Source organism: Artemia franciscana, chromosome 20 (genome assembly GCF_032884065.1).
Source record: "Artemia franciscana chromosome 20, ASM3288406v1, whole genome shotgun sequence".
NCBI lineage: Eukaryota > Metazoa > Arthropoda > Branchiopoda > Anostraca > Artemiidae > Artemia > Artemia franciscana.
Window position 1 is genome coordinate 24,664,079 of NC_088882.1, and position 26,342 is coordinate 24,690,420.

Here is a 26,342-nt window from a genome sequence, read left to right on the forward strand (position 1 = left end):
ATACTTAGGATAGAAACCTGCAATTCACTCTAGAGACCGAAAGAGATGGAAGAATACCTTTTTTAGATGTATTGATAATACGCAGTGTGAATAAACTTGATTTTACGGTTTACAGAAAACCTACGCATAATAACAGATACCTTCACTTCAAATCTAACCATCCTCCACAGGTTAAAAGAGGTGTGGTAATATCTCTTGTGGATAGAGTACTTAATATCTGTTCAGAGCCGTATGTTAAAAAAGAATTAAATTTTATTACAGACATACTTTTTGGCAACGGGTACCCAATTTCTCTCATAAATACTGTTATTGCCCAAAGATTAAAGATACATTCTTCTAAAGCCTTAAATCCCACGCCAGTAAATGATTCTAATAAACCCAGAAACACGATTTACCTGCCTTATATTCCGAAAATTACTTCAAAACTGAAAAAAGTTTGTTTAAAGAACAATTTACGTGTTGTATTCACAAGCAATTTAAGTATAATGAATCTTGTCAATTCTGGTAAGGATAAAACCTCAATTACTCGTCTACGAGGGGTGTATCAAATGCCATGTAGTTGTGGAAATTATTACTTTGGTCGAATCCAACAAAATTTGGGAACAAGATTACAGCAACACAAAGAAAGTATTGAAAAAGCGTTAAAATCTAAAAATAACTCCATATCTTTCGATTCAGTTTTAAGCAATCATAATTTTGAAAATCCAAACCATTATGTTCTATTTGACGAAACAATTCTAATTAGCAATGACCTAGGAATCAAACAAACTGTCTGTGAGGCAATCGAAATCAAACGAAACTTAAATAATAATACATCCCTAAATAGAGGCTTGGGTGAATACACACTCAACCCTATGTACACAAAATTAATTATAGAAAATAATATAATTCAAAATAAAACAAAAATAGGAACGAACAAAAACAAGCCCAATATCAAAAGAACTATCAGATTAGCTGCAGAGAAGGCAAATATCGCAATAAGAAATCATTCCAATTTTTAATAAATACAGTTAGTGAAATGAATGAACCTTTTTATCTTGTAAAATGTTAGCTTTTATCAGACAGTCTTGGCTGAACTTTTCGTTAAGAAGTAATGATACCAAGGCTATTTTAAAATAAAAAATGGATTTTTAACTGAGAACTTTTATTGTAAGTGTTTTATTGTTTTTTATTTTTTCTTTGCTGAAGACGGCCCTTAGATATAGGGCCGAAATATTCAAATAGGTTTTGTTGGTTCACTGTCTTGGGAAAAAAAGTCCTCATTATTCTCTCTTTTGTTGTTGTATTATGGAAAGGCAGTGTGGTCTTCGTCATTATTTACATAGTCATCAAGCTTTTTTCTATTCGACCAATTCTCTCCACCAAATCCTCAATTCGAGTTCTCAGACTTCTTACAGCCTGCTCAATTTTTGCAAACTTTGGATTAAACTCCTGCGTGGCTGAATCATAAACCAGGCTGACTCACAGTTCAGTAGTCTCTTTCAGTGAGGGCCTTGCGTCATTGAACTTTTCAGTCACTTTCTTCGTTATATTTTCCAGCCGATCACTTTTTGTCTTCTCCAGCTGGGCTTTAGTTGCAGCTAATTGCTCGTAAATCGGGCGACACTTGAGGAAATCGAGCTAGACCCTAATTTATCAATTGCTTTCAGGGCTAAAAAAGTCTTAGAAAGAGTTTGATAAATTTTAGGGGTATTAGCAATTTCTACAAAAGCTTATTACAAAAGCTTTTCTATAAAAGCTTTAACAGTAGGCGCGAATGAAACTGTTGTTTGAGGGCTGTACTCTTGAAGATTCACATCTATTAGCCTAAATTCATCGTGACTACCGTATAGAAAACCAGATAAGTGGGCTTTCCGCGCGAATCATTTCTTGTTTACATAACTTACAGACCATAGCGGGTAGCTATTGAATTTAGCCAGCGCAACATCAAACTGCTAGAAATGCCGCATAATTAACAGTATCTTATTATTAGAAGTCGATAAACAGAACAAAAAGACTTACCTTTGAGTGAGGGCCGAGCCTCGATAATGCATCCAAGTGGATTCCAATCCAGATTGTGTGAAGTCGTCTCAAAAAACTTTCCTGCGTAGCACTGAACATCGTACGTTAGCAAACAAGGACTACAATGTCCATTTTTGCAATACTGTAATCCCCCAAATATCAAAAACTTCAGTCCCAACTTGTAATACTTATTTCTGTAATTAATCGTGAACTGTGAAAATTATAACCCGGTAAGTTTATATGTTGTCACCTTGAAAACTAGTTCCAAACAAAAAAAACAAAATAAATAGGTTATGTAATAATAGGTTATATAATCCAGTCATTTGTTTATTATTAGTGGGTCACACCTTTTTTGGGCGGAGGAGGATTGGGGATGATTTGCAATTAAAAAAGGCTGAGAATAGATGATTTAACAACAGAATAAAGGACATAAGTTACGATTTAATCTTTTAAGACCGTATCGTTACATGGAAAAGTCAAAGGGCCTAGCCGAATTTAAATTCTAGTTTCCAAGAGCCTTTAGGTCAGTTCTTATCGCATTCACGATATTGCAAATACATCGTGTTCAGCATCATGGAATTACTTATCGGTATCAAAATAGCTAATGATAAATTTATAGATAACATAGACTAAATATAATTTTGTTTAAACAGCAACGTCTGATAAGTTTTTTTTGTTATGTCGCAAAATTTTACCATAAAAAAGTGTAGCGCTCTCACCCCTCAAGTTCTCCTATAGGCTCTAGTATTATTTGTACTTTTATGAAAACGGAATATGTTCGTTACAAATGCTATGTGTGTTTATCATAACAGTAAAATTGAATTACGAAAACATACTTTTAGGAATTTTGAAAAAGAACTTGAAACCCATATTTATTTATTTTAATTTTTTTTTTTACAAAGCAAAACATCGTAAAGCAGAGAGAAACGAGGATAATAAAAGCCAGCTCAACCGTCTTCACCGCAGAATAGTAAAAAAAAATGTAGATAAAAGTCCAAAGGACAATATAAAAACCAAACCTCAAAATAAACACTGATACTAAAATACGGACACTTTCGAAGCAACGATGAAAGGGTAGCTTTCATCGCGATCTTTGTGATTCTTTGTTTTGTCATGATTAGCCAGTGTGGTCTCAGAATTTGATTTTTCGTTAAAAAATTTTCTCCAGCGATAACGTTGGCCTGGGACATCATAAGAGCGCTGAAATGTGTAACTAAGCAAAGTTGTCGCAATTAGTATCTTATCTCTTCTCCCTGTCAATGCGTGCGTGAATTCACCAACAGTTCCACTTCACACAGAGGCCTGTCATTTCGGGGTAGAAGGAGGGCACTGCAACTCACCTGAATTTCAGCCTTTTTCTCGTATTAACCTTGTATTCTCCTTAACAATATGATTTTATGGATTAGTTCTCCTAAATTGTTGAAGTCCAAAAAGTAAAAATTACAAAAGTATACTTATTTATCTTTTAATCTTTGCCGCATTGTGACAGAGAAATTTCTATAATAAAAGCGCAAACCTATGTCACTCCGTTGATTTTATATATTTCGTTCTGAACAATAATTCTTAAATAATTGAGTTTTTTATAAACAGACCCGTGGTATTTTCCAATATTTGTAGAAATCTGAAAACTAGTACTTTACTGAAAACTGAGCTTGCTTGAATTTATTGGAAGTAAAACTTTATGCTAAATTTATTTATTTAAATCGATTTTATGTTTTTAGTAAAGCACAAGTTTGTAAGAATTCTACAAGTATTGGCAAACAGCGCCATTCTGTCTGTTTGAACCAGTTTTGCAGGTATATGCTGCATAAACAGCAAACAATTTTTTTTTGTTAATACTAAATTTAAACTTTGCTCTTAACCTCCATAAGGAAAACTTTTTTTTTTAATTAATCATTTATAAGAACATTCTTTCATTGACAATTTATAATGTACACAATTTTTCGAGAGAATTTTCACAGCAATAATTTTCTATGGATTCATAAAAAGTTTGTCTTTCGTTATAATAAGTTGAAATGGGGCAAAAGACTCCTTGAGAGGGGAGGGGGATTTTGATCTGGCGAGAAAAAAGTATCAATAGATACGCGATGGTGACCTAGGCCATATCCAGGGAGCTTCTGGGTCTGACCCCCCCCCCCGAAAATTTGTGTCTGGCTTGTAACTTAACAAAAATGTATATAAACAATTTTTTCATGCGTTTTAATTTTTTTGTAAAACCCACTCTGAAAAAAAATACCCCTCCCCAAACCAAAATAATTCATACGCCCTTGGTGTTGACTTAGTAAACAATGATGTGCGTCCCACATAATATATTTTTTCCTAGGGCTGATCGTAGAGCTTATTGGCGAATTGGATTGGCAAAGAGCTCATTAGATCAAAAATTTTAAGTTCTACCGGTCTTTCTCAGTGGCTCAATGAAACCTTGCCCACATCCCCCCATCATCCCCATCCCGAATGGTATTGAATCTTTTGATGATATCCCACTTGTTACGGTGACAGTAAAAAAAAACAAAAAAAAACGTGACACTTTCTATCGAATATGCAGAGGAATTTCACGGAATAAGACTTTTTGTGATGACCGAGAACACGATGAAGCAAAAGCTATGCCTTAATAGTTTCGTTGCGTTCCGAGACAATACAAAACCATTTAGTCCGCAACCCCTTGGGTTTATATCTATTCAAGAGCTAGTGTCTATGTGGTAACGAATGTCACAAGACACAAGATATAAAAAAAATTGTCACAGGCCTAATACCTTTGACCTGCGATTCCTTTTTCGCAAAATTACATGGATTAAAAAGAGGTTCAACCAGAATCCTCTCTATTTTTAGCATATCATAAAACTGTCACTAACGCCCTTTTTTCACGAATATTGACGGGCGTGTTGTCAAAAATGGTTCATAGAATTCAATTCATTACCATTCGGCCTATTTTTAGGTCTTAAATCGTTCACTCGGCAGTCACATAACAGGGCTAAGAATTGCATCTTTCGGTCGTAAAGTCCAATTAAATCCATGAATTTTTCCTCCTATAATGGCTACCCATGACCCTTTGGCAATTACCACATTTCGCACATACAAGCTGCCTGAAACGAAAGATTACCCACCATGTTTTTAAGCAGCACTCACATTGAGGAATTGAGGCATATGAGCCTCCTAGATCTTATAGAAGCCGCTAAGAAAAAGCAAGCGTTACCTGGATAGTAACAATGTAAACTACGAGAAGGTCTATTCAAGTGAAATTAATTTTTATAACCTATAATCACAGCTTACTGTTCGTCTGTCAGCTTATTTATTTTCTTAATGTTATTATTACAAGGTAGACGATTGGAAGTGAATAGGAGTTTACAACCAATATTACTACTATTAAATTTGTAATAATATGTCTACATGATTCTTTCTGTTAGTATTAATTGCTAATATAATTTGTATTTCCCACCAAACTGTTGCGGATGATAATTATAGCCAAAGGGTTATTGGATCATCTAAGAAGTTGAGCTATCAACTTTTTTTTTCCATCAATTAAAACACTTTCGAAAAAAAATCAAAGAATAGTAAAGAGCCATATTAAAACTAAGATGATTAGAAATATAGTCTTACAACAATCAATCAGTTCATGGTAACGAACTGTAAGTAAGAAGCGACCCGGCTCAATAGTAACCGAAACTCTAAAAACGAAATTTTGATGGAAATAGATACATCAAAAGAATCGGTTTTTATGCTGATTTTAAATATATAAGTTTCATCAAATTTAGTCCAAACCATCAAAAGTTACGAGCCTGAGAATATTTGCCTTATTTTCGAAAAAGGGAGAAACATCCCCTAAAAGTCATAGAATCTTAATGAAAATTACAACATCAGATTCAGCATTCAGAGAACCCTACTGTATAGGTTTCAAGCTCCCATCTACAAAAATGTGGAATTTTGTGCTTTTTGCCAGAAGAAAGATCACGGATGCGTGTTTTTTTTTTTTTTTCCCCAAGGGGTAATTGGATCGACCCAATGGTCCTAGAATTTCGCAAAAAGAGCTCCTTCAAACGCAAATTTAAAGCTCTAGTGCCTTTCTTAAGTGACAGAAAAATTGGAGGGCACTTAGGCCCCCTCCCACCTCCGTTTTTTCCCAAATCACCGGATCAAAATTTTGACAGCCATTTTCTTCAACATAGTCGAAAAACCTAATAACTATGTCTTTGACGACGACTTAATCCCCCACAGTCCCGGTGAAGAACTGCAAGTTATGAACTTTGCCCATTGTTTATATATATATATATATATATATATATATATATATATATATATATATATATACATATATTGGTTATTGGGAAGTACACAGACATTTTCAGGGGGATTTTTATGCTGAGAAGTGGGTTGGGGAGAGGGTGACGTGGGAAGATCTTTCCATGGAAGGCTTTTTGACGGGGCAGAGAATTTCCTGGATTTCTCAGCATTATTTAAAAAACAATCCCAAATTAAATTAAAAAAAAAAATTCAGCTGAAAGTAAGGAGCAACATTCAAACTTAAAATGACCAGAAATTATTACGTATATGAGGGGGTTCGCCCCCCTCGTCAACCTCTCGCTCTTTACGCTAAAGTATTATTAGTAATTTCAAAACAGGTATTTATTCTGATTAAACGGCTTCTGTGATTCAGGGGGCATTCTTAAAGAATTGGAACAAAATTTGAACTTCAGCTTATAGAGCAAGGTATTGACAAGGGGGTGAACCCCGTCATGTTAAGTATATGAGGGAGTTTATTCCCCTCGTCAGTACCTCGCTCTTTAGAGCTTTACGCTAAAGTTAGAATTTTGTTAAATAATGGCCGGTATAAACAATAATTTGTTTGTATTATTTTTGGGCCATACCAAGCAGCTTCTTAACTATGATTTTTATGCGATAATAAACCAAATATATTCTATGTTTTCAGCTTCTGGTTGTTATTAAGTAACAAATAACAGTTTTTTCCAACTGAAAGTAAGGAATAACATTAAAACTTAAAATGAACTGAAATTATTACATATACGAGGGGGCTGCCCCCTTTCTCAGTACCTCACTCTTTACGCTAATGTTTCACTTTTTGTTCCAATTATTTAAGAATGGCTCCTGACAAACAAGGACCGTTTAATTAGAATAATAAGCTTTTTACAAATTTACAAACGTTTTAGAGTAAAGAGCGAGGAACTGGGGAGGGACAACTCCCTTATATACGTAATAACAACCAAAAGATAAATATGAGAAAATTATGGTTCAAACAGTTCGTGGTAACGAATTGTAAGTAAGGAGCAACCCGGCTCAATAGTAACCGAACCTCTAAAAAACGATTAAAAAACGATTTTGATACCAATAGACATATTAAAAGAATTGGCTTTTGATGCTGATTTCAAATATAAAAATTTCATTGAGTTTAGTCATACCCATCAAAGGTTACGATCCTGAGAAAATTTTCTTGATTTTTGAAAAAGGGGGAAACACTCCCTGAAAATCAAGTGATCTTAACGAAAACCACACCATAGATTCAGCATATCAGAGAACACTACAGTATAGGTTTTAAGCTCCTATCAGCAAAAATGTGGAATTTTGTTTTGTTTTTTTGCCAGAAGAAAGATCACGGATGCATGTTTATTTGTTTTTTTTCAGTGGTGATCGTATCAACCCAGTGGTCCTAGCGTATTCGAAGAGGGGTCATTCGAACGGAAATTAAAAGTGTTAGTACCCTTTTTTAAGTGACCGAAAAATTGGAGGGCAGCTAGGCCACTTCCCCCGCCACAAATTTCCCAAAATCGTCCGATCAAAACTTTGAGATAGGTGTTTTGTTCATTATAGTTTAAAGGCCTAATAACGATACCTTTGGGTATAAAATGACCCCCCCCCCCAAAGCCCGGGGGAAAGGTCTTGAAGTTATAAATATGCCCATTGTTTACGTATAGTATTTGTCATTCGGATGTATGCACAAATTTTTGGGTGGGGAAGGGGATAAATTTTTTGCTGGGGGTTTTTCCACGGGGAATTTTCCATGGGGAGGAAAGTTTCCAGGGAGTGAACTCGTCAGGTGATATTATACATTGCGGGAATTTGCCAGAATTCTTATACAAAATTCTTTTTCTATGTCAGGATTTCTCTTTTCCGTCTCAATTTTACGCGCAGAGTGGTTAAGAGTAATTGTCCGGGGTAAATTTTCACCGGGATTGAATTGTCTAGAGGGTATATCCATGGTGAGCGGGTTTCTCCGTGGAGGTGGGGTCAGATTTCCTGGCATTATGTAAAAAAATATCAGAAATTAAATAAAAAACAGGTTTTTCTACTGAAAGTAAGGAGCGACATTAAAACTTAAAACGAACAGAAATTATTTCGCATATGAAAGGGAGTGTCCCCTCCTCAATGCCTCGATCTTTACGCTAAAGTTTTTTATTGCTTAAAAAAAAGATCTGTGAGAAAAAGTAAAACTTTAGCGTAAAGAGCGAGGCGTTGACAGTCCCTTTCATATACAGAATAATTACTGTTTGTTTTAAGTTTTATTGTCGCTCCTTACTTTCAGTAGAAAAAACGGTTCATTTAAATTCAATCTTACAGAAATGAAATTACTATTAATGGATGAATGAAACCTATAACGAGCAAGAATTAAAATTAAGTAATCAATGGTGAATAAGCAAATCCTAAAACGAACCTAAGTTGAATAATAAATAATGAAAATGAAAAATGAACATAAGTTGAATCGTGAATAATGACAAATAAAAGCGAGAAATAATAATCAAGTTAAATTTAAAATGAACAAACATTTGCACAAACACTAAATTTTCTAGTAGGCTGTAGCGTTATTTGCGCTTTATTGAAAACAATGTTAAGGGGTGCCGACACTAGGTACAATTTCCGCGTAGTTATACTAGCGCTACTTGCCCCTCCTCTGACAGGATTGCCTGGCAGGGTACAAGCGATCAAAGGTTGGAATCAAATAGGCTAGTAGCTCGTTACAAGTTTCCAACAGCGAGAGCCAGTGGGGGTTTTTGTGGCCAAACCTTGCGGAGTGACCCAAATTCTGAGCTTCCTTTCCTCCCTGAAAATTTACCTTATTTACAAGCGGTGATTTCCGTATTTTGCGGCACTCTGAAGTTATAGGCTGCAGGTGTCAGGCTATGACAATTGCCTATATTTATTTCTACTTGGAAGTAGTGAAGCCTAACACTTGTAAGTAGTTTGCACACTTAGGCAACACCAGGAATGTTGATTATAATGGTAAACGCCTTTTTCTGTCCATCTTTTGATAAATAAAATCAAGCATTGTTTTAAACACACATCGTTTTCAATAACTAAATAACGCCGTAGCCCTTTAGGGGGTTCGAGGGGAAGGGGCACACCACTTTTTGTTTTAAACCTTGATTAGGCCTTAAGTATTATTTTTTGTTGTGCTGTTGTTGATGTGATGAGGGGAATAAAAATAGACTGCTCGAAATACGAATCGTTTTCAGTAAAGCGCCAATAACGCTCTTGATTTTGAAAATTTAGGAGACATTAGCCCTACTCCCACTTATGTGGTAATTTTTGTTCATTTTAAGTTTGAGTTGATTATTGGTTTTGATTTCTGTTATTTTGTGCTTGACATGATTGTTCGTTTTGATTTCTGTTCGTTTTTAGTTGTGCACTCAAGGCTTTTGGACTGTCACATAATGGTGAAATGATTGATTCTTCTGGTTGTTTTTAATATTTATGCTCTTTCCACGTGGAAAGAGCATAAATATTTATGTTGTTTAAAGATTATGCATACTATTAATGATGTGCTCGACGCTTGAATTTGATAAATAATTTTCTATGAAAATTCCTCCGATGCGCTTATGTTGAAAATCCACGCTTGAGGGTTTTCGTGCACAGAAACAAATCCAGCCATAATCTTCCTATCCGAATTTTACCACCTCTTTGGGGTGTTTTGGTGGTACTTATGTATAATACGAGAAACACACTCGAGAACTTGTATCGCGAGCATGAGACATAACCCGTTTTTACGGTGTCAATACGAGACAATTAGCTTTGGCTTGGTGGAAAAATACATTGTAGCTATATTTTCATTAAATATTTAGTTGGTATTTTGTTTAGGTTAGGTTATGTATTTAATATAATGCGCTCTGGGCGATTCCCCTTCCATAACTCTTTGTTGTAGTTTTCACAGCCGAAGCTAATTGTCTGGTAATTGTCTAAAATCTGGTAATTCTAAAAAACCGGTAATGTCTCATATTCGCCATACAATTTCTCGAGTGTGTTTCTCGTATAATACATAAGTGCCGTTTTTACCATCTTCAAAAACACACAAATTTTGTTTTATCTTAAGCTAAGGATACTGCCTGTATCAACAATCCTTCCCCTTTCTCGATCAGAGCCTTTTCCCTTTTCTAATTTAAACCCTATCCCTGGAATATTCTTTGACCTCCCTCATTATAAACCCTATCTGAAATATTCTGTGTTCCTTCTGCCCCTCTCCCTCTGTGCTAGATTTCTAGCGAGAGGAACGTTTACAATTTTCCATAAAATGGCAAGGGCCCCGCAAAGGAATCAAAGACCTCACACGATCTTGGACTGGCGGAGCATACAAGTTTGCTACCAAAACATTAGATTTTTGACATTAATGTATTTTCTTTTTAATATATAGTCTTATTTAGCTTTAATGTCACGCGTGTCCATTTAACAAACTAACACTCCTATTTTGTATACAATAAGTTATGGAATGTCTGGCTTGTCTAGAAGGGTCTGTTAATTTGTTCCGGTGATATCTTATGTTTATTTTTTGATGTTTGATTAAGCCATTGTCTCAGAAAAAAATGCCTAGCAACAAAAAAGGCCCCCTTGGATGGGAGTTTAGCACCAATGGATGGTCTTGGATCTTAGAAAACCCGTGACGGTTCCGGATTTATGCGTTGCGTCCCGATGCCCCAGACAATGATCAAAGTTTGCGATTTTCATGGCTGTCCAGTTCGGCTTTAGATGTTTTATAAGTTTGCCTTATGCCCGTAAAATAATAATAATAATAAAACAAAAACCAGTAAACTTGTAACTGCTTAGCACCCGTACTTCAATATTTAAAAGAGAAGGCTTTGCTTTTGATGTACCCCAATTTTGGGGTACATCGTATAAAATTTGGGGTAATCGTAATCAATTTGGGGTAAAAAAAATTGGTACCCCCAATTTTTCATAGTTTATGCAAAGGAGATCCCTACGGCTTATAAACAAATTAGGGAGGCCATTCATCTACGTAATAAAGCGCGATCTGTCTCCTAATTTTTTTTCAGGGGTCATCATATAAAACGGGTGGGCATAACAAATTGGGGAAGGGCTCATTTGATCGGAGAATCTGAGTTCCAGTAATGTTATTATGTGTCAAAACTGATAGAATGGCAACCTAAAGCTGCAATGAGTCATGCCCCCATGTGCCTCCCCCTCCACACCACTTGACATCCTATCAGTATTTATAGAGTATTATTTTAACCTGAACGACCGAAAGGTTCAAAAGTGTGCCTCCTGAAGTGACACGACAGGTGAAAAAACAAGTGAAAAAATGACAAGTTTCAAAAAAAAATTGCCCATTAAAAAAATAGTTTAAAATTCTTTGCTGCATCGCATCAGGAAAATTCCAAAAATAATATGAATTTCTGTAAATTATATTAAGTGTACTTTTAAAATTCTTGTAATGTCCTTCAGTTATCTAAGATCTCTATATTCATGTCCTTCAGTTTTCTAATATATGTTTATATATTTCATATATTGTGCAATATTTCTAAATAATTGAATCTTTATATGCAACTCCTCAAAGGTACCAATGATAATGTACTTCTTGGACTCCTTATGTGTCAAAGTTACATCTTTATTATGGAAAAGTTTAAGAGATTTGCAAAGCAAAATCTATATTTAATGCCCTATTTTAACAAAAAGCTTATGCCAACTTCTTTAGTGTCCTCACTACGGTAGGCAATGATATTTTAGTAGATTTGTTGCGTATGAAGGATTTTTGTTCAGTAACTAAACCGGTAGAGAGTATTTCACTCTACATCTACAAATCTACAATCTACAAATCTACAAATCTACTAATTACAAATTACAGCTGTTTATTGTGTATATGTAAAAACCTGAATGAGAGCAAAAATTAACTTAAATAACCAAGGGTTTAAGTGAAGTTGAAGCTTAAAACTAACAGAAATTGTGGCTTGGCTGTTTATGCAAGCTAGTTCTGCTAAACTGGTTCAAATAAACTGATTCATGGTATTTCCCTATATTTGTAGAATTCTGAAGAAATGACAAGTTTATCGAAAACACAAAATAGACGTAACAAAACACGATTGGGAGCAGAAAAGTACTCAAGTAGCCTACAGGAGATAAATGACTAATTTAAATGGCTCACAATAGTCTTTCACCAACCATAAAGTCATTAAATTTAAGTATGCAGTTTCGGTTCTCTAAAAAACTCATGCAAGGTCAGTTTCAGTGAAGTGCTAATTTTCCACAATTCTACAAATATAAGGAAATATTACGAGCCAGTTTATAAGCCAGTTTTGGTGGCTCAACTGCTCAAACTCTGACAGTTTTTGTTTTTGCTTCTTTTAAATTTTAACTTTGCTCTTTACTTCCTTGAATTTTTTTTTATTTTTTAAACTAATCAAAAATAGCTCCGGTTATTTGGAATGATATCCCAGCTGGCATTAGAGAGGCTGAACACATTGGGTCATTTAAAGTAAAATTTAAAAAAAACATTTATTGGGAGTGGGGAGATAATGTTTTTTTCTTATTATTGTTAGCCTTTATTTATGTATATTTAGTATTAAAGGGTAATTGAGGGAGAGTGTTTTGGTCCTTCTTTATTTTTTGTTTTTTAAATAAATAGGTTGAAAATCATGGATTGCAGCCGTCCAGCATCAGGCTGTTTGAGCCTTCCCCGGGTGGTTGTGTGTATGTATAGTTTTTGTAATTAGTAGTTTAATAAAGCAAGTCTTAGTCTAAAAAAAAACAGTTCCTGGTAACGAACTGTAAGCAAGGAGTGACCCGGCTCAATAGTAACCAAAACTCTAAAAACGGAATTTTGGTGCCGATATATACATCAAATGAATCAGATTTTTATGCTGATTTTAAATATATAAGTTTCATCAATTGTAGATTGATTTGTAGGGGGTGTGTGAAACCCCCCCTAAAAGTCATAGAATCGCAAAATTACATGGATTAAAAAGAGGTTCAACCAGATCCTCTCTCTTTTTAGAATATCATAAAACTGTCACAAGTGCCTTTTTCACGAATATTGACCGGCGTGTTATCAAAAATTGTTCGCAGCATTCAATTCATTATCATTCGGCCTATTTTTAGGTCTTAAATCGTTCACCCAGCAGCCAGCTAACGGGGCTAAAAATTGCATCTTTCGATCGTGAAGTCCAATTAAATCCATAAATTTTTCCTCCTATAATGGATACCCATGACCCTTTGGCAATTACCACATTTCGCACATAAAAACTGCCTAAATGGAAAGATTACCCACCAAATTTTTAAGCAGCACTCACATTGAGGAATTGAGGCATATGAGCCTCCTAGATCTTATAGAAGCCGCTAAGAAAAAGCAAGCGTTACCTGGATAGTAACAATGTAAACTACGAGAAGGTCTATTCAAGTGAAATTAATTTTTATAACCTATAATCACAGCTTACTGTTCGTCTGTCAGCCTTATTTTATTTTCTTACTGTTATTATAAAGATACATTTTTTCACGGCTATCTACTTAATAAAGCATAACTAAAAGGTATACAATTAAGAGCGAATAAGAGTTTACAACCAATATTACTACTATTAAATTTGTAATAATATGTCTACATGATTCTTTCTGTTAGTATTAATTGTTAATATAACTTGTATTTCCCACCAAACTGTTGCGGATGATAGTTATAGCCAAAGGGTTATCGGATCATCTAAGTAGTTGACCTATCCACTGTATTTTTGCCATCGATTAAAAACACTGTCGAAAAAAAAAATCAAAGAATAGTAAAGAGCCATACTAAAACTAAGATGATCAGAAATGTAGTCTTATAGCAATCAAACATACCGTGGTACGAACTGTACCAAGGTACGAACGGTAATGAGCTGTAAGTAAGGAGTGATCCGTCTTAATAGTAACCAAAACTCTAAAAAACGAAATTTTGATAGAAATAGATAGCCTATATCAATAGATATAGATGTAGACGCTATAAGAAATAGACTCTAAAGTTTGTATTGTTTTAAAAAGTAGAATTGTGACAAAGAGTCAAACTTTAGCGCAAAGAGCGGATGTTGAAGAGGGAACAGCCCCTTTCATATACGGAATAATTTCTGTTCGTTTTAAGTTTTAATGTCGTTGCTTACTTTCAGTTTAAAAAAAACTTTTTTATTTAATTAATAATAAATCAAGCTTGTGGAAACTCTTATCTCTGGCATTTGGCATTGTAGACAGTTTCACGGCAGGTGATATCACGAGAGAAAAAGAGAAAACAAAGACTATTCCAACATGCCTCCGAATGACCAACTTAACAAACCAGGACTAGCTTAATGTCATAATACTATATATAATTAGCCCTTGCCCTGGTCAGACTGTTATAGGGCCGGCCGTTTTGAATTTAAATCTATCTCATTAGTCCATGCTAAAATTGAATGCATAGCTCAATGGAAGGCCATTTCTTTAAATAGGGTTTAGTCCTCCAATGAGTGTTCCGAGGGAGCTAAGGCTTTGCACCTGATCGTCTAGAGGTTCGTGCCTTTGGCCGTCTTGGAACAAGCACCATGTCTGTCTGAAACAGTTCATTTTTGTTGTGTTTCAGTTGTAGCCTAAAAGTAGAGTGTTGTTTAATTAGTTCCGCCTTCGTTTTAAACTCGTTGCATATTTCCCCTAGGTTTTCTGTGTCTTTTGTTTATTCCCTTGGTGTTTTTTCTTCTTTGTTCTTTCTTTTTGAAATGGTCTGAGGTATTTATCATTTGTTTTTGGTTCTTTTTTAGCACATTAAACAGTTTCATATATTGAGAAAGCTTTAGAGAGTTTACTTGTCGCCAAGGTCATAGTAGTGAAAATACAATAGGCCTAGTACTTCAAAAATAATAAACTTTTTGGCATCTTTGTCGAAAATATAATAAAGCTCTGACAAGAAGCTAGTGCTTTTCCAAATTTTTAGTTTCAAGCACTTTTGCGCAGTATGGTAACAATATAGGGATCCTATGGGATCTTTCTGAGAATTTTATTTAGAACTGCAAATGTCTTATAAAAAAGAAAAAAACTGGTGCGGTGTTGGTTACGCCAAAAGGTGCTCTAATATTTATTTATATACTTTATTATAATACGCTACCGACATCACGAGTTTTAGTGGTACTACAACACAATTTTAGGCTGTGGGATTTGTGGCAACCAACGAACCCCGCGGTTCAATATACCTTATTGCTTTCGAGCGCAAATAATACTGAAGCCAATAACAACTGTTCCCATTCGTCCTGAAAGCCAATGACATATGTTCTCATTCAAACAAAATGTTTTCGTTGGCTATTAGTATTCGATTGTAATCAAACAGTTACAACAGTAACTGTTTGATAACAGTTACAAACAGTAACGAACTGTAAGTAAGGATTGACTCGGTTCAATAGCAGCCGAAACTCTAATAAACGGAATCTTGATATCAATATATATATATATATATATATAAATATATACAAAAACACGGAATTTTGTATTTTTCACCGCAAGGAAGATCACGCATGTGTCTTTATTTATTGTTTTTCCAGGGGGGATCGTATCGAACTAATGGTCCTTGAAGATCGAAAGAGGGTGTATTCGAACGGAAATTAAAAGTCCTAGTGCCCTTTTTAAGTGATCAAAAAGATTGGAGGGCAAACAACCGCCCCCCCCCCCCCCCCCTACGCTCCCTTTTCCCCAAAGTCATCTGATAAAATTTTTAATGTACTCCGTTTGTTCAGCACAGTTGAAGGATCCAATATCTATTCCTGTAAGGGTAACATGACCCTCATAGCCCGTGGGAAAAGGGCTCTAAGTTATGAAATTTGCCCATTATTTGTATATAGTATTTGTTATTGGGAAGCATACCGCTTCCATACGAAGTGGCTTTAAAGGAAACAATAATATGTTGAAGGATTAAGGCTGTTTCTTAGGTAGCACTAGGGCACTGCGCCTGATTAATAATTGCAATAACTTGATCCTGTCTTCGGGTAGAGTTTAGATAAGAATTTTTGTTAAACATAAACACAATAGCTTTACTTGATCGCAATAAAATAATTGTCATTATTTGTGACCATTTTTTTAAGTTAAAAAAAGAAGGAATGATTACGCCTTTTGTGACAAAAGAAAACGACTGTTGCCAATCTTAGTGTGACTCGTTTACCCCGCTTCCGTTTTTTTTATGCTTTTCTTAGAGTAGCTGGTTCTTATGGTACAGGGTCCTTTCCCCAAAATAGTACCAAATTGCTAAATATTGTGTTTTTGCGGCTTAATCCTCCAAAATTTTCTGCATAGGTATGTACACACCCAATTGTAATTTTGTATTCGGATTATTTATACTATTTTCTTGCAAAATTTTTTATTCTGTATTTTTATTAGGAACTTTTATTAATATTTAATTTTTACCTTCAGAAATGTGCAGATGCAAGGGTTTCAGATAAAAGTGTCTATCACACTTTTGCTCGAACACTGCCACCAAGCTCTAAGATTTCAAAGTCAATCGTCGGCTTGCTGCTAAATTTTGGGTGGACCAAAGTGACATTAGTCGTCAGCAAAGGTTCGATGTGGATTCCAATCAGAGAAGCATTAACAGTAAGTCTTATCTGTATTGTTGCTGGAAAAGCCTAACCTAACCGGTTAAATGTCCTAACCTAACCGGTTAAATGTCTTAAACCGCTTAAACCGGTTAAATGTCTTTAACCTAACCGGTTAAATTTAAGCTAACCGGTTAAATGTCTTGAAAAACAGAGGTTAAACTGCACTATTGCTAATCATTTTAAATTACCAGTGACAAAAAATTTAGCAAGTAGCTAGGGAAAGCCTTTTTTCATCTCCATACCGGGAATTTCCTATCACTTTAAAAAATGATTATATGAAAAATATTAAGTTTTTTTCTATTCACAGAAAATAAAAATGAAAACAATTAAAAACAAGGATTTAAAATTGAAATTCACAGAAAAACCCCATGATAAAGACTAGAGCATAAAATTTGAAAGTTGTCACGGATTGTTTCCATTGCTGAAATCCAGAATAGATGAAAAAACTTTTAGATCTTCAAGCTTAAACGCTCATTCTTAAGATAGTATATTCATGTTTTTGGAGACATCTGAAGCAAATAGCATGTGAGTTATTCATATCTAACTCCATTCGGAAATTTGTCTACGCTTGCATCTTAATATGTATATAATATTTGTTAGAAATATGCATGAGAGTTGAATATATCTTGACTCACCGAATTATTGCATGCAATATTATTTGCGCTCTAGCTGTGTGCAATTTTCTTTTCATCTGTAAATATGATTGTAGTGTGGCTCTGGCATCAAGCCAAAGGGGCTGGGACTTCAGGTTTCTACGCAAGAACTTATGTTAAGGAGCTCAAGTGTGACTGGTCACCTCGGATTTTATTGGTCGGAAAGGATTTTAGCTTCTCAATTTCAAAAGCTGAAATGTGGCACACAAGGGTTTTTAGATGTGATATAAGCAAAAATTTGGTTCAAGACTATATCAAGGATATTTTTCTAGGGGCTTACAAAAGCGCTTAAAACGCATGAAAGATTAGATTATATTAATTTTTGTTACGTTTTAGGAGTTGGACAAACATTCGGGGTGGTTCTAATCTCTTAAACCCCTTTCCCGTCAGATACGACTTTGGTTTAGTTATTTAGCTTCATCTGTCCATTTCGAATATAAATCACAGTAACTTGTCATAGGCCACTCAAAATTTGCTGTCGAATGACGATTGTTCACGTTTTTCTTGACTTCAAACCTGAATTTCCGGTACTTCGAGCTTAGCTAAAACAATGACATATTTGTAAATATTTAGGAATAGCATCCCGCCCTTTAGTATTCAAAAGACCATAGGTTTTAGTTCCACTGAATCAGGCATATTTTCGAGAGGGGGGGGGGGCTGATCCTCCCCGAAATTTTAAAATTTCTACTATGACTTTTTTATTTTTTATTTCCAAATAATTTGTCTGTTGTTTTTGCGTTGTTTATAAGCTTTGAAATGTCTTCCGGTATTAGTTCTAGATAAAGGAGACTGATGCGTAATTTGATTATTCATTTGTTGTCACTTTGCTGCTTAAATCGAATTTTCTATAACGAAATTTTTTAATTAGGTAGTTTTTACTTCTTCTTTTGTATTCTTTCTAGTCAAAATCATGTGTTTTTAGTTTGCTGTAGATACACAACATGTACGTCCTATAGTCCTTTCCAATGGAGAAAAACATATTCGTCTCTAATACAGAAATTTGAGTAAGTATAATCCTAGAAATTTTCTTTTAACATCAATGCAGGTAAATATGTAGGAGTTTTCTTTGGTTAGAGGGGACGGGGTAACTTTAAACAACAACAAAAACAGACACATTATTTGGACATACATACGATAATAAAATGGAATTTTTCATACTTCGTATACTAAGCATACTATTTTTAATTTCATGATAAAGCGGTATTTATTTAATATTTTCGAAAATGTTGTTTAAAAATATTTTTTCTAGATAAAGGCCGTAAAGGGCAATACTGCAGACACTTTTGACGGCAAATAAGCAGATTAAAAATAACATATTTTTTAAATTTTCAACCACATTCGTTGCGAAACTTAGGAACAAAGGCAAAAATAACTGCCATTTCTTGAGTCTTCAACCACATTTGCTATAACAAAACAAATAAAAGCTTATATAAATCATACATGTGAATTTTGTGGGTTCTAAACCACCGCAGACGTGTCTAAGCTACTTACTTACTCTGGAATTTGTTGATATTGTACATGAATTGCAGTTATAACAAACGAAAAAAAGAAGAAGAAAAGAAGGCCAAACCTAAATGTTGCTCCTGCGACACAATTACTAAAAAATGGATAAACAAAGCCTAAGTTAATTTAATCAAGGCAAACTTCAAAGGAAGATAAATTATTAAAAAATAAATTAAAGGCAGGAAGGTCGAGAATAGGTTTTTACAAAACGTTGTGTCCCTTCTTTATCTCTATCTGGTAAGTGAATTCTGAAGCGACAGGAATAATAGGGATTAATGAAGAGAACTTAAAAAGGACAGAATTTATAACGAATAAGAGTGAGTTTTTTGTTCTTTCCAACGCTCTAAAAAACTAAAATTTTGGGTTTTAACAGGGTGTAACATTGCCACGTTTTTTACTGCAATGTATCTTTCTAGAGTGGAGTGATTTGGTTAAGTTTGGGCTCATTTTGGGGTCTGCTCCCATCTCTCAAACTATTTTTCGGATCTTACGCCAATTTTTACTGAATTTTTACTTCGATTGCACGTTTCTAAGATCATCTGCTTTATACAGTTTGGACGGGGAAAAGTACTTGGGAGATATATCGCTCTCTACTTAGTTAGCGATCATAGGTTAACTCTGATATTCGGCGACTGTTCAATTTGGCAAACTTTCACAATATCAGTTCATTATTAGACAACATTATTCTTACCCATGGGTGCAACATCTGACGGTTGACGACAGGTGAGCAGTACTTCCGTAAAACAAATGCCAAGTCTGATTGATTATCTTGGCTTAATAGTTCATGTATATATAAGTTTGTGAGATAATGTAAGGCAAAAGCGGCATGCAATAAAGCCTTGTTTTACACAGTATTATAGCCTGTAATTTTTCAACATTATTACTTGATTGGTACATCTCGCGATGTGTCGGCCGTGGAAGACCCTATTTTATACAATTATACTTGAATTATACTGTATTATAATTGTACATAATTATACTTTGAGTTGGACAGTTTGCCTCTTGGAAAGTGGACAGTGTACTTGCGCTTGGACTTTGTATTATAATTATGAGGTATTATAACTAGCGTTGGAAAATGCACTCCTTGGACAATGGACACTGGACTTCAGTTGAACTATGCGGCATGATTATATGGCATTATACTTTGCATTGGGCAGTGAAACGGATGGGAAAAGTAGACTTTCTTCAATGGTACCATCACCTGTTCCGAGGATAACTTGAAGTTAATTCACTTTTCTCTGCTTTATGAAATTAATTTTTAAAAAAATCCGAACAATAATTTTTTAATGAAATTTAAAGAGATCAGCTTGAAATTGAGATCAGCAGAAATTAATTCCTTTTATAAGTCAAACTCACGACGAACAAAAATTACTATTAAAGAATAGAAGAAACCCAAAAGGAGCAGGAATTAAAATAAAGGATCATAGAAAACACAGAGATAGCAGGAATTAAGCAGGATTGCTTTCTATCCTCATTTAAATGGATAACTTTGATGGATTTGTCTTTAGGAACGCAGCAAAGGCAATAGGGGAATACACGATAAATTGGGGTAATAAAACTCTTCTAGACTTAAAATTATGCTGATCATTTAAGCATCCTAGATGAAATGTTAGCAAAATGAAGGAATTTTTAGAGGTTTTATGGATTCAGTGTGCAAGAATGGATTGAAAATTTGTGTTAAGAAGACTAAGTCGCCAAGACTAGGAACAATCGAAGATTAAGCGGTGATGTTGGGTGACGAGAAGATCGATCATGTAGACAGTTTCTGAAGCTTTGATCGATCAAGTAGACAGTATTTAACAATACTACCTAGGTAGTATTGTTAGTAAAGACGATGAATGCAGTGAAGATGTTAAAAATAGAATAACCAAGACCTAGTGTGTTTTTTCACAGTTGAATAAAGTTGAATAAAGTGATGACAGTGGTCAAGTATGGTTCTGAAGCGTGGGCTCTCCGAAAGACGGCGGAAGAATGCTAGATGCTATCCAGAGAAATAGAACACTGATTGTTTTAGGCACCCGTTTGACTGACGGCATCTTTTAACAGTAAGCTTTACAAAAAATGTGGTTCAATCCCACTGTCTAATGCTGTAATGAGAGAAAGGTTGATATGAGTAGGACACGTTTTACGGATGAAGGATGACATATTGCCAAAGATTGTCCTTTTCGGAAAATAATCTAGGACCAAAAAAGCAGGGCGTCCCCGAATGCTGTGGGAATATACCGTAAAGAAAGATTTAAAGGAAATGGGAACTTCTTGGGAGGGTTTAAAGAGGTTGGTTTTTGATTGATTGGGATGGAAGAGGAACATGCGTAGCTGTGATGGCCTCGGGTGGCTTGGTGCTGCAGTGACTTGTTTTTGTTGTTAGCAGTGGTAATAGTATTAATTACATTGAACACAAATGGTAGGTACTGGTAGATAATGGTAGATACTGCTACTATGGATGAATACACGCATCTGAAAAGGAACAGAAATCAAAACGAATAATTAAGTAGAACTTAAAACGAACAGAAATGACTACAAATTAGAATAGGGCTTCTACTCTCCCCCCTCTAAACCAGAAGATGATTTTGGATTTTCCAAAACCAACATATACAAAACTTTTTTTTATTATTAAAAACAATCCGTATTCAGATCTATATCGCATTTTTCTAATGATTGCCCTTGAGCTTTGTTGATGGTGATTGCTAATCGAATATTCCCTGTGTCCCCGTCGTCATTTATATATCCCCCCTGCGCCCCCCCGGCGTCGAAGTTTTAGTTTTGTCCCTGTGTCCCGGTCGTCCTTTGTGTCCCGGTGTCCCGGTCTGTAGTTTCTCTTTGAGTATCCCGGTCGTCATTTATATTCCCTGTGTTCCGATGTCCCTGTCGTCATTTGTGTCCCGGTGTCCCGGTCTGTAATTTCTCTTTGAGTGTCCCGGTCTTCATTTATATTCCCTGTGTCCCGGTCGTCATTTGTGTCCCGGTGTCCCGATCTGTAACGTCATATACAAAGCCTTATATACTTATAAGGACGTCATATGCAAACCCTCTTTTTACAAAAAAAAACCTACAAAAAAACAAACATGCATACAACTTATATATATATATATATATATATATATATATATATATATATATATATATATATATATATATATATATATATATATATATATATATATATATATATATATATATATATATATATATATATATATATATATATTATATATATATATATATATATAAATATATAAATAAGTTGTCTGTGTGTGTGCGTCTGTCTGTCGGGTGACGTCATGTTTGTGTGTCGACTGACGTCATGTTTTCAACTGACGAAATTACAGACCGGGACATCGGGACACAAATGACGACCGGGACACCGGCACATACGGAATATAAATGATGACACTCAAAAAGAAAGCGACCGGGACAAAAGGAATGTTCGATTAGCAATCACCATCAACAAAGCACCGGGACACAAATGACGACCGGGACACAGGGAGTATAAATGACGACCAGGACATAAGTAAAAAAAAACTAAAAAAACTAAAAAAAAGGTAAAAACTACAAAAAAACTAAAAAGAAAAAAAAACTAAAAACTAATAAAAAAACTAAAAAAGCTAAAAAACTAAAAAAACTAAAAAAGAAAAAAAAATAAAAAAGGAAAAAAATGAAAAATAAAGGAGAACAACAAAACTAAAAAAACGAATGTATATACAGACCGGGATACAAATGACGACCGGGACACAGGGAATATAAATGACGACCGGGACACAGGGACACAACTACAACGGGGACGCCGGGGGGCACAGGGGGATATAAATGACGACCAGGACACCGGGACACGAGGAATATAAATGACGCCCGGGACACTCAAAGAGAAATCACAGACTGGGACACCGGGACACAAATGACGACCGGGACACAGGGAATATAAATGACGACCGGGACACAGGGACACAACTACAAAGGGGACGCTGGGGGGCACAGGGGGATATATAAATGACGACGGCGACACAGGGAATGGTCGATTAGCAATCACCATCAACAAAGCTCAAGGGCAATCATTAGAATCATGAGGTATAGATCTGAATACGGATTGTTTTCCCATGGACCATTATATGTTGCATGTTCAAGAGTCGGTAAACCTGACAATCTATTTATATGCACAGACAATGGGACAGCAAAGAATGTTGTATATTCGCAAGTTTTACGTAGTTAAAAACATATATATATATATATATATATATATATATATATATATATATATATATATATATATATATATATATATATATCACAGGTGAGACATAGGGACACAACTACAATGGCGCGTAACTAATATGGCGCGTAACGACTTACGTGCGCGGGTGGGCTTGGGGGGTTGGGCGCGAAGCGCCACCCCAACAGCTAGTATATATATATATATATATATATATATATATATATATATATATATATATATATATATATATATATATATATATATATATATATATATCTGCATATATATATATATATATATATATATATATATATATATATATATATATATATATATATATATATATATATATATATATATATATATATATATATATGCACATATATATTTACTGATGTTTCTCAACCTAGTAGCAATCCTGCTTCCAGAAGAGTGATAGCTTCCTGTCTTTCGTTTCTCTTCTGCTCTCCGAAAGTAAAAGTTATTTATTGAAAATAAATTTTTTCAGAAGGGAATACATGCTCGGAATCTTGAATAGATGTTTTTTCTATCTTTTTTTTCCAATTTACTTGAACTCAATTCAAGTTAAGATTATCAGAGTAATCAAGATTTCAGGGAAAGTTTTCATCAACTTTCCATAGGAAATTCGGCTGTATGAGAGCGTGCTTTTCACTTGTATGAAGCAAAAGTTATGCCACAGTCAACTTTCTAATTAAACAAATTGACAATGACGGTAGAGAATTGTGAAGTGGATTAAGAGTGATCTAGGAATGAAAATGTTAAATAGCTGTTAAACTTTGATTAAAGCCTAGGGATATCCTAATGAGTTTATATCAAATTAAAATTAAGGGAATGAATGCAGATAAGTTAATTTAGGCTGATTATCCAAACTTCAGAAGAAGGCTTATTTATCTAAACAGCATTTGTAATGTGTTTGATCCATAAACGAAACGTTTTATGCAATACATCGTCCTGGTGGACAACAAAAAGACCTAAAATTTGCGCTTATTCATCAATTATGATATGATCAATTTTGAGATAAACATATTGATAGAATTCCCGCCATGGGCATCGTAGGTTCACGAGTTATTGGTCAGAGGAATTTCTTATCATCTCAAATGTTCGAATTCCGCTACGTTTTCTGCTCTTCTAAGCATTAAAAAAAAAAAAAAAAGAAAAAAAAAAAAAAAAAAAAAAAAAAAAAAAAAAAAAAAAGATCCCAGGTTATCAATATCCGCCCGAGATGTCTAGACAATACTTTTATGAACTGAGACTATTGATATCGTTTTGTCTGACAGCTAGTAAATGATAAACTCATTAAGCATATTTGGGTGCTTGGATCCGTATGTGAAAGTTCCATTGACCCAAGACGTATAAAACATAACTTGTTGAGTGGCACCTTAGCCTAATTATTAACTAGAGCTGTATTGAGAAGAAAACGGCTTATTAGAGATAAGCTTATACCTAATTGTCAGATAGTCAAATCATTTAGAATTATCGAAAAACTATCCTCATATTGAATCCCAGTTACAGAGGCAGTAATGCCGCACGGTAGCGCATTCGTTTTCAAGTCCTACAAAGTAAACGGCAACAGAAATTTATATTAACGCTTCATATGAGTAGATGATTCGGTAGAAGCTTGAGAAAATTGTGTATAGTTATGTACAATAGAGCCTCAGCTATTATGGAGAAGGGTCGGTGGTTCTCTGTGTAGGTTGGGCGATGAGTGTGCCTTAAGCATCAAAAAGTGCGTTTTTAACTCTTGGTGTGTCTTCAGATGGACGTAGCCAAATGTTCAAGCGTCGCCACCTACAACACTAGTTAAGGGTATATTGAGGGATTTCTTGATTGTTTGGATTAAACGTGTGATTTTACGTACGCTATACGTCCTTGCGAACTTCAAACTTGGTTCATGTTGTCCTATCAAGTGATTTGCAAGCCAATACAGTAAATGTCTTGTTTTATTATTAATTGTCTGATCAACATCCCAATTGCCTGTTCAATGACTTTGCCATCTTTTAGTGATCATAGTACATCTCTTGGTCCTTCAGCACCTCACACCGTCATGACTAGTCGAAAATTGATCAAGTGCCTTTTATCGTGTCAGTTGATTCAACTCTGGATAAAATAAGCACCACTTTCTATTATATTTTCCGGTTGCCTCAAAATGAGTTTGAATCTTTCTAGATATGTGCTGGCGGTGAAGTTTGCCATCCCCCGGTAGAGCTGGTCACTAGGGCCCCAGTGAAATGGGATGTTAGGGGTCCTGCTGGAATTGCTTCTTATGGCACCGTGGGAATTGGTTTCTAGGCCCCTAGGGGGCCTGGAATCTCTCTCCCGGGGGTGGGTCAGCCAGAAAATGTCAAGTTAGCGTGAATATGCATAACCATGGCTAAAAAACGTAGCGTTTCCATTAAACCCTCAGAAATAACTCTTAATTAGGGTTAAGTTTATCTCTAATAACACCTCCCACTGGGATTTTTCGTTAAGCTCCCTCGTTGGAACTGCTCTCTAGGGGGGAGGGGGTCAGCCATTGAGTGTTTCATTCTCCAGGAAAGTTTCTATAATTCTCTAGGAAAACTTCTCTAGAAATGCTTTAAGAAGGACCTTCCAAAATATTAGGATCATGTCACTAAGATGTAAAGACTCGCTTTATCTGGGTTATATAATAGCTTGCTAAAGCATTACTTAACAAGCAGGTGCACTTCAAAAAGTAAAAATTCCCCTATTATGTAAGAACCAAAGAAATCCTGAAGAGCAACGCCTTGAAGAAAAACGTCTTAGAAAACATCTTGGAGTTTCTTGAAAGTTCTTGAAGAAAAAAATGTCTCAAGAAACGTCTTGAGATGTCTTGAAAAAATGTCTTGAAGAAAAACGTCTTAATAAGACTCCCTTGCTTGACTAGCGGCCTCTATCACGTCCTATTACGTAATAACCAAAAGTAAACAAACCCTTTTTTATAACAACCAAAGTTAACCCTCACAATAATGTAACATGCACCTGCATCTCTTACAAAACATTCCCTATGACGGAACATGCAAACCTATTACGTAGGTGTAAAAACACATGCGCTATAGTATTATGTCAGACCCAGGTTTGCGTAACAACGTCTTGAGGGAGTAGTAGCTATAATAGTTTGCCCTCTATCTGCCCGGTTAAAAGCCTTATGACATCACT

The 26,342-nt window shown here is 35.1% G+C and overlaps 1 protein-coding gene across 1 annotated transcript in view; it reads left to right on the forward strand.

Annotated features, from left to right (window-relative positions):
- Positions 1-26,342, forward strand: part of LOC136040030 (guanylate cyclase 32E-like) — a 265,444-nt gene that overhangs the window by 30,070 nt on the left and 209,032 nt on the right. Inside the window, exon 3 of the mRNA XM_065724096.1 lies at positions 16,615-16,794. Coding sequence (XP_065580168.1) covers positions 16,615-16,794 — 180 coding nt within the window. The remainder of the gene's footprint in view (positions 1-16,614; positions 16,795-26,342) is intronic.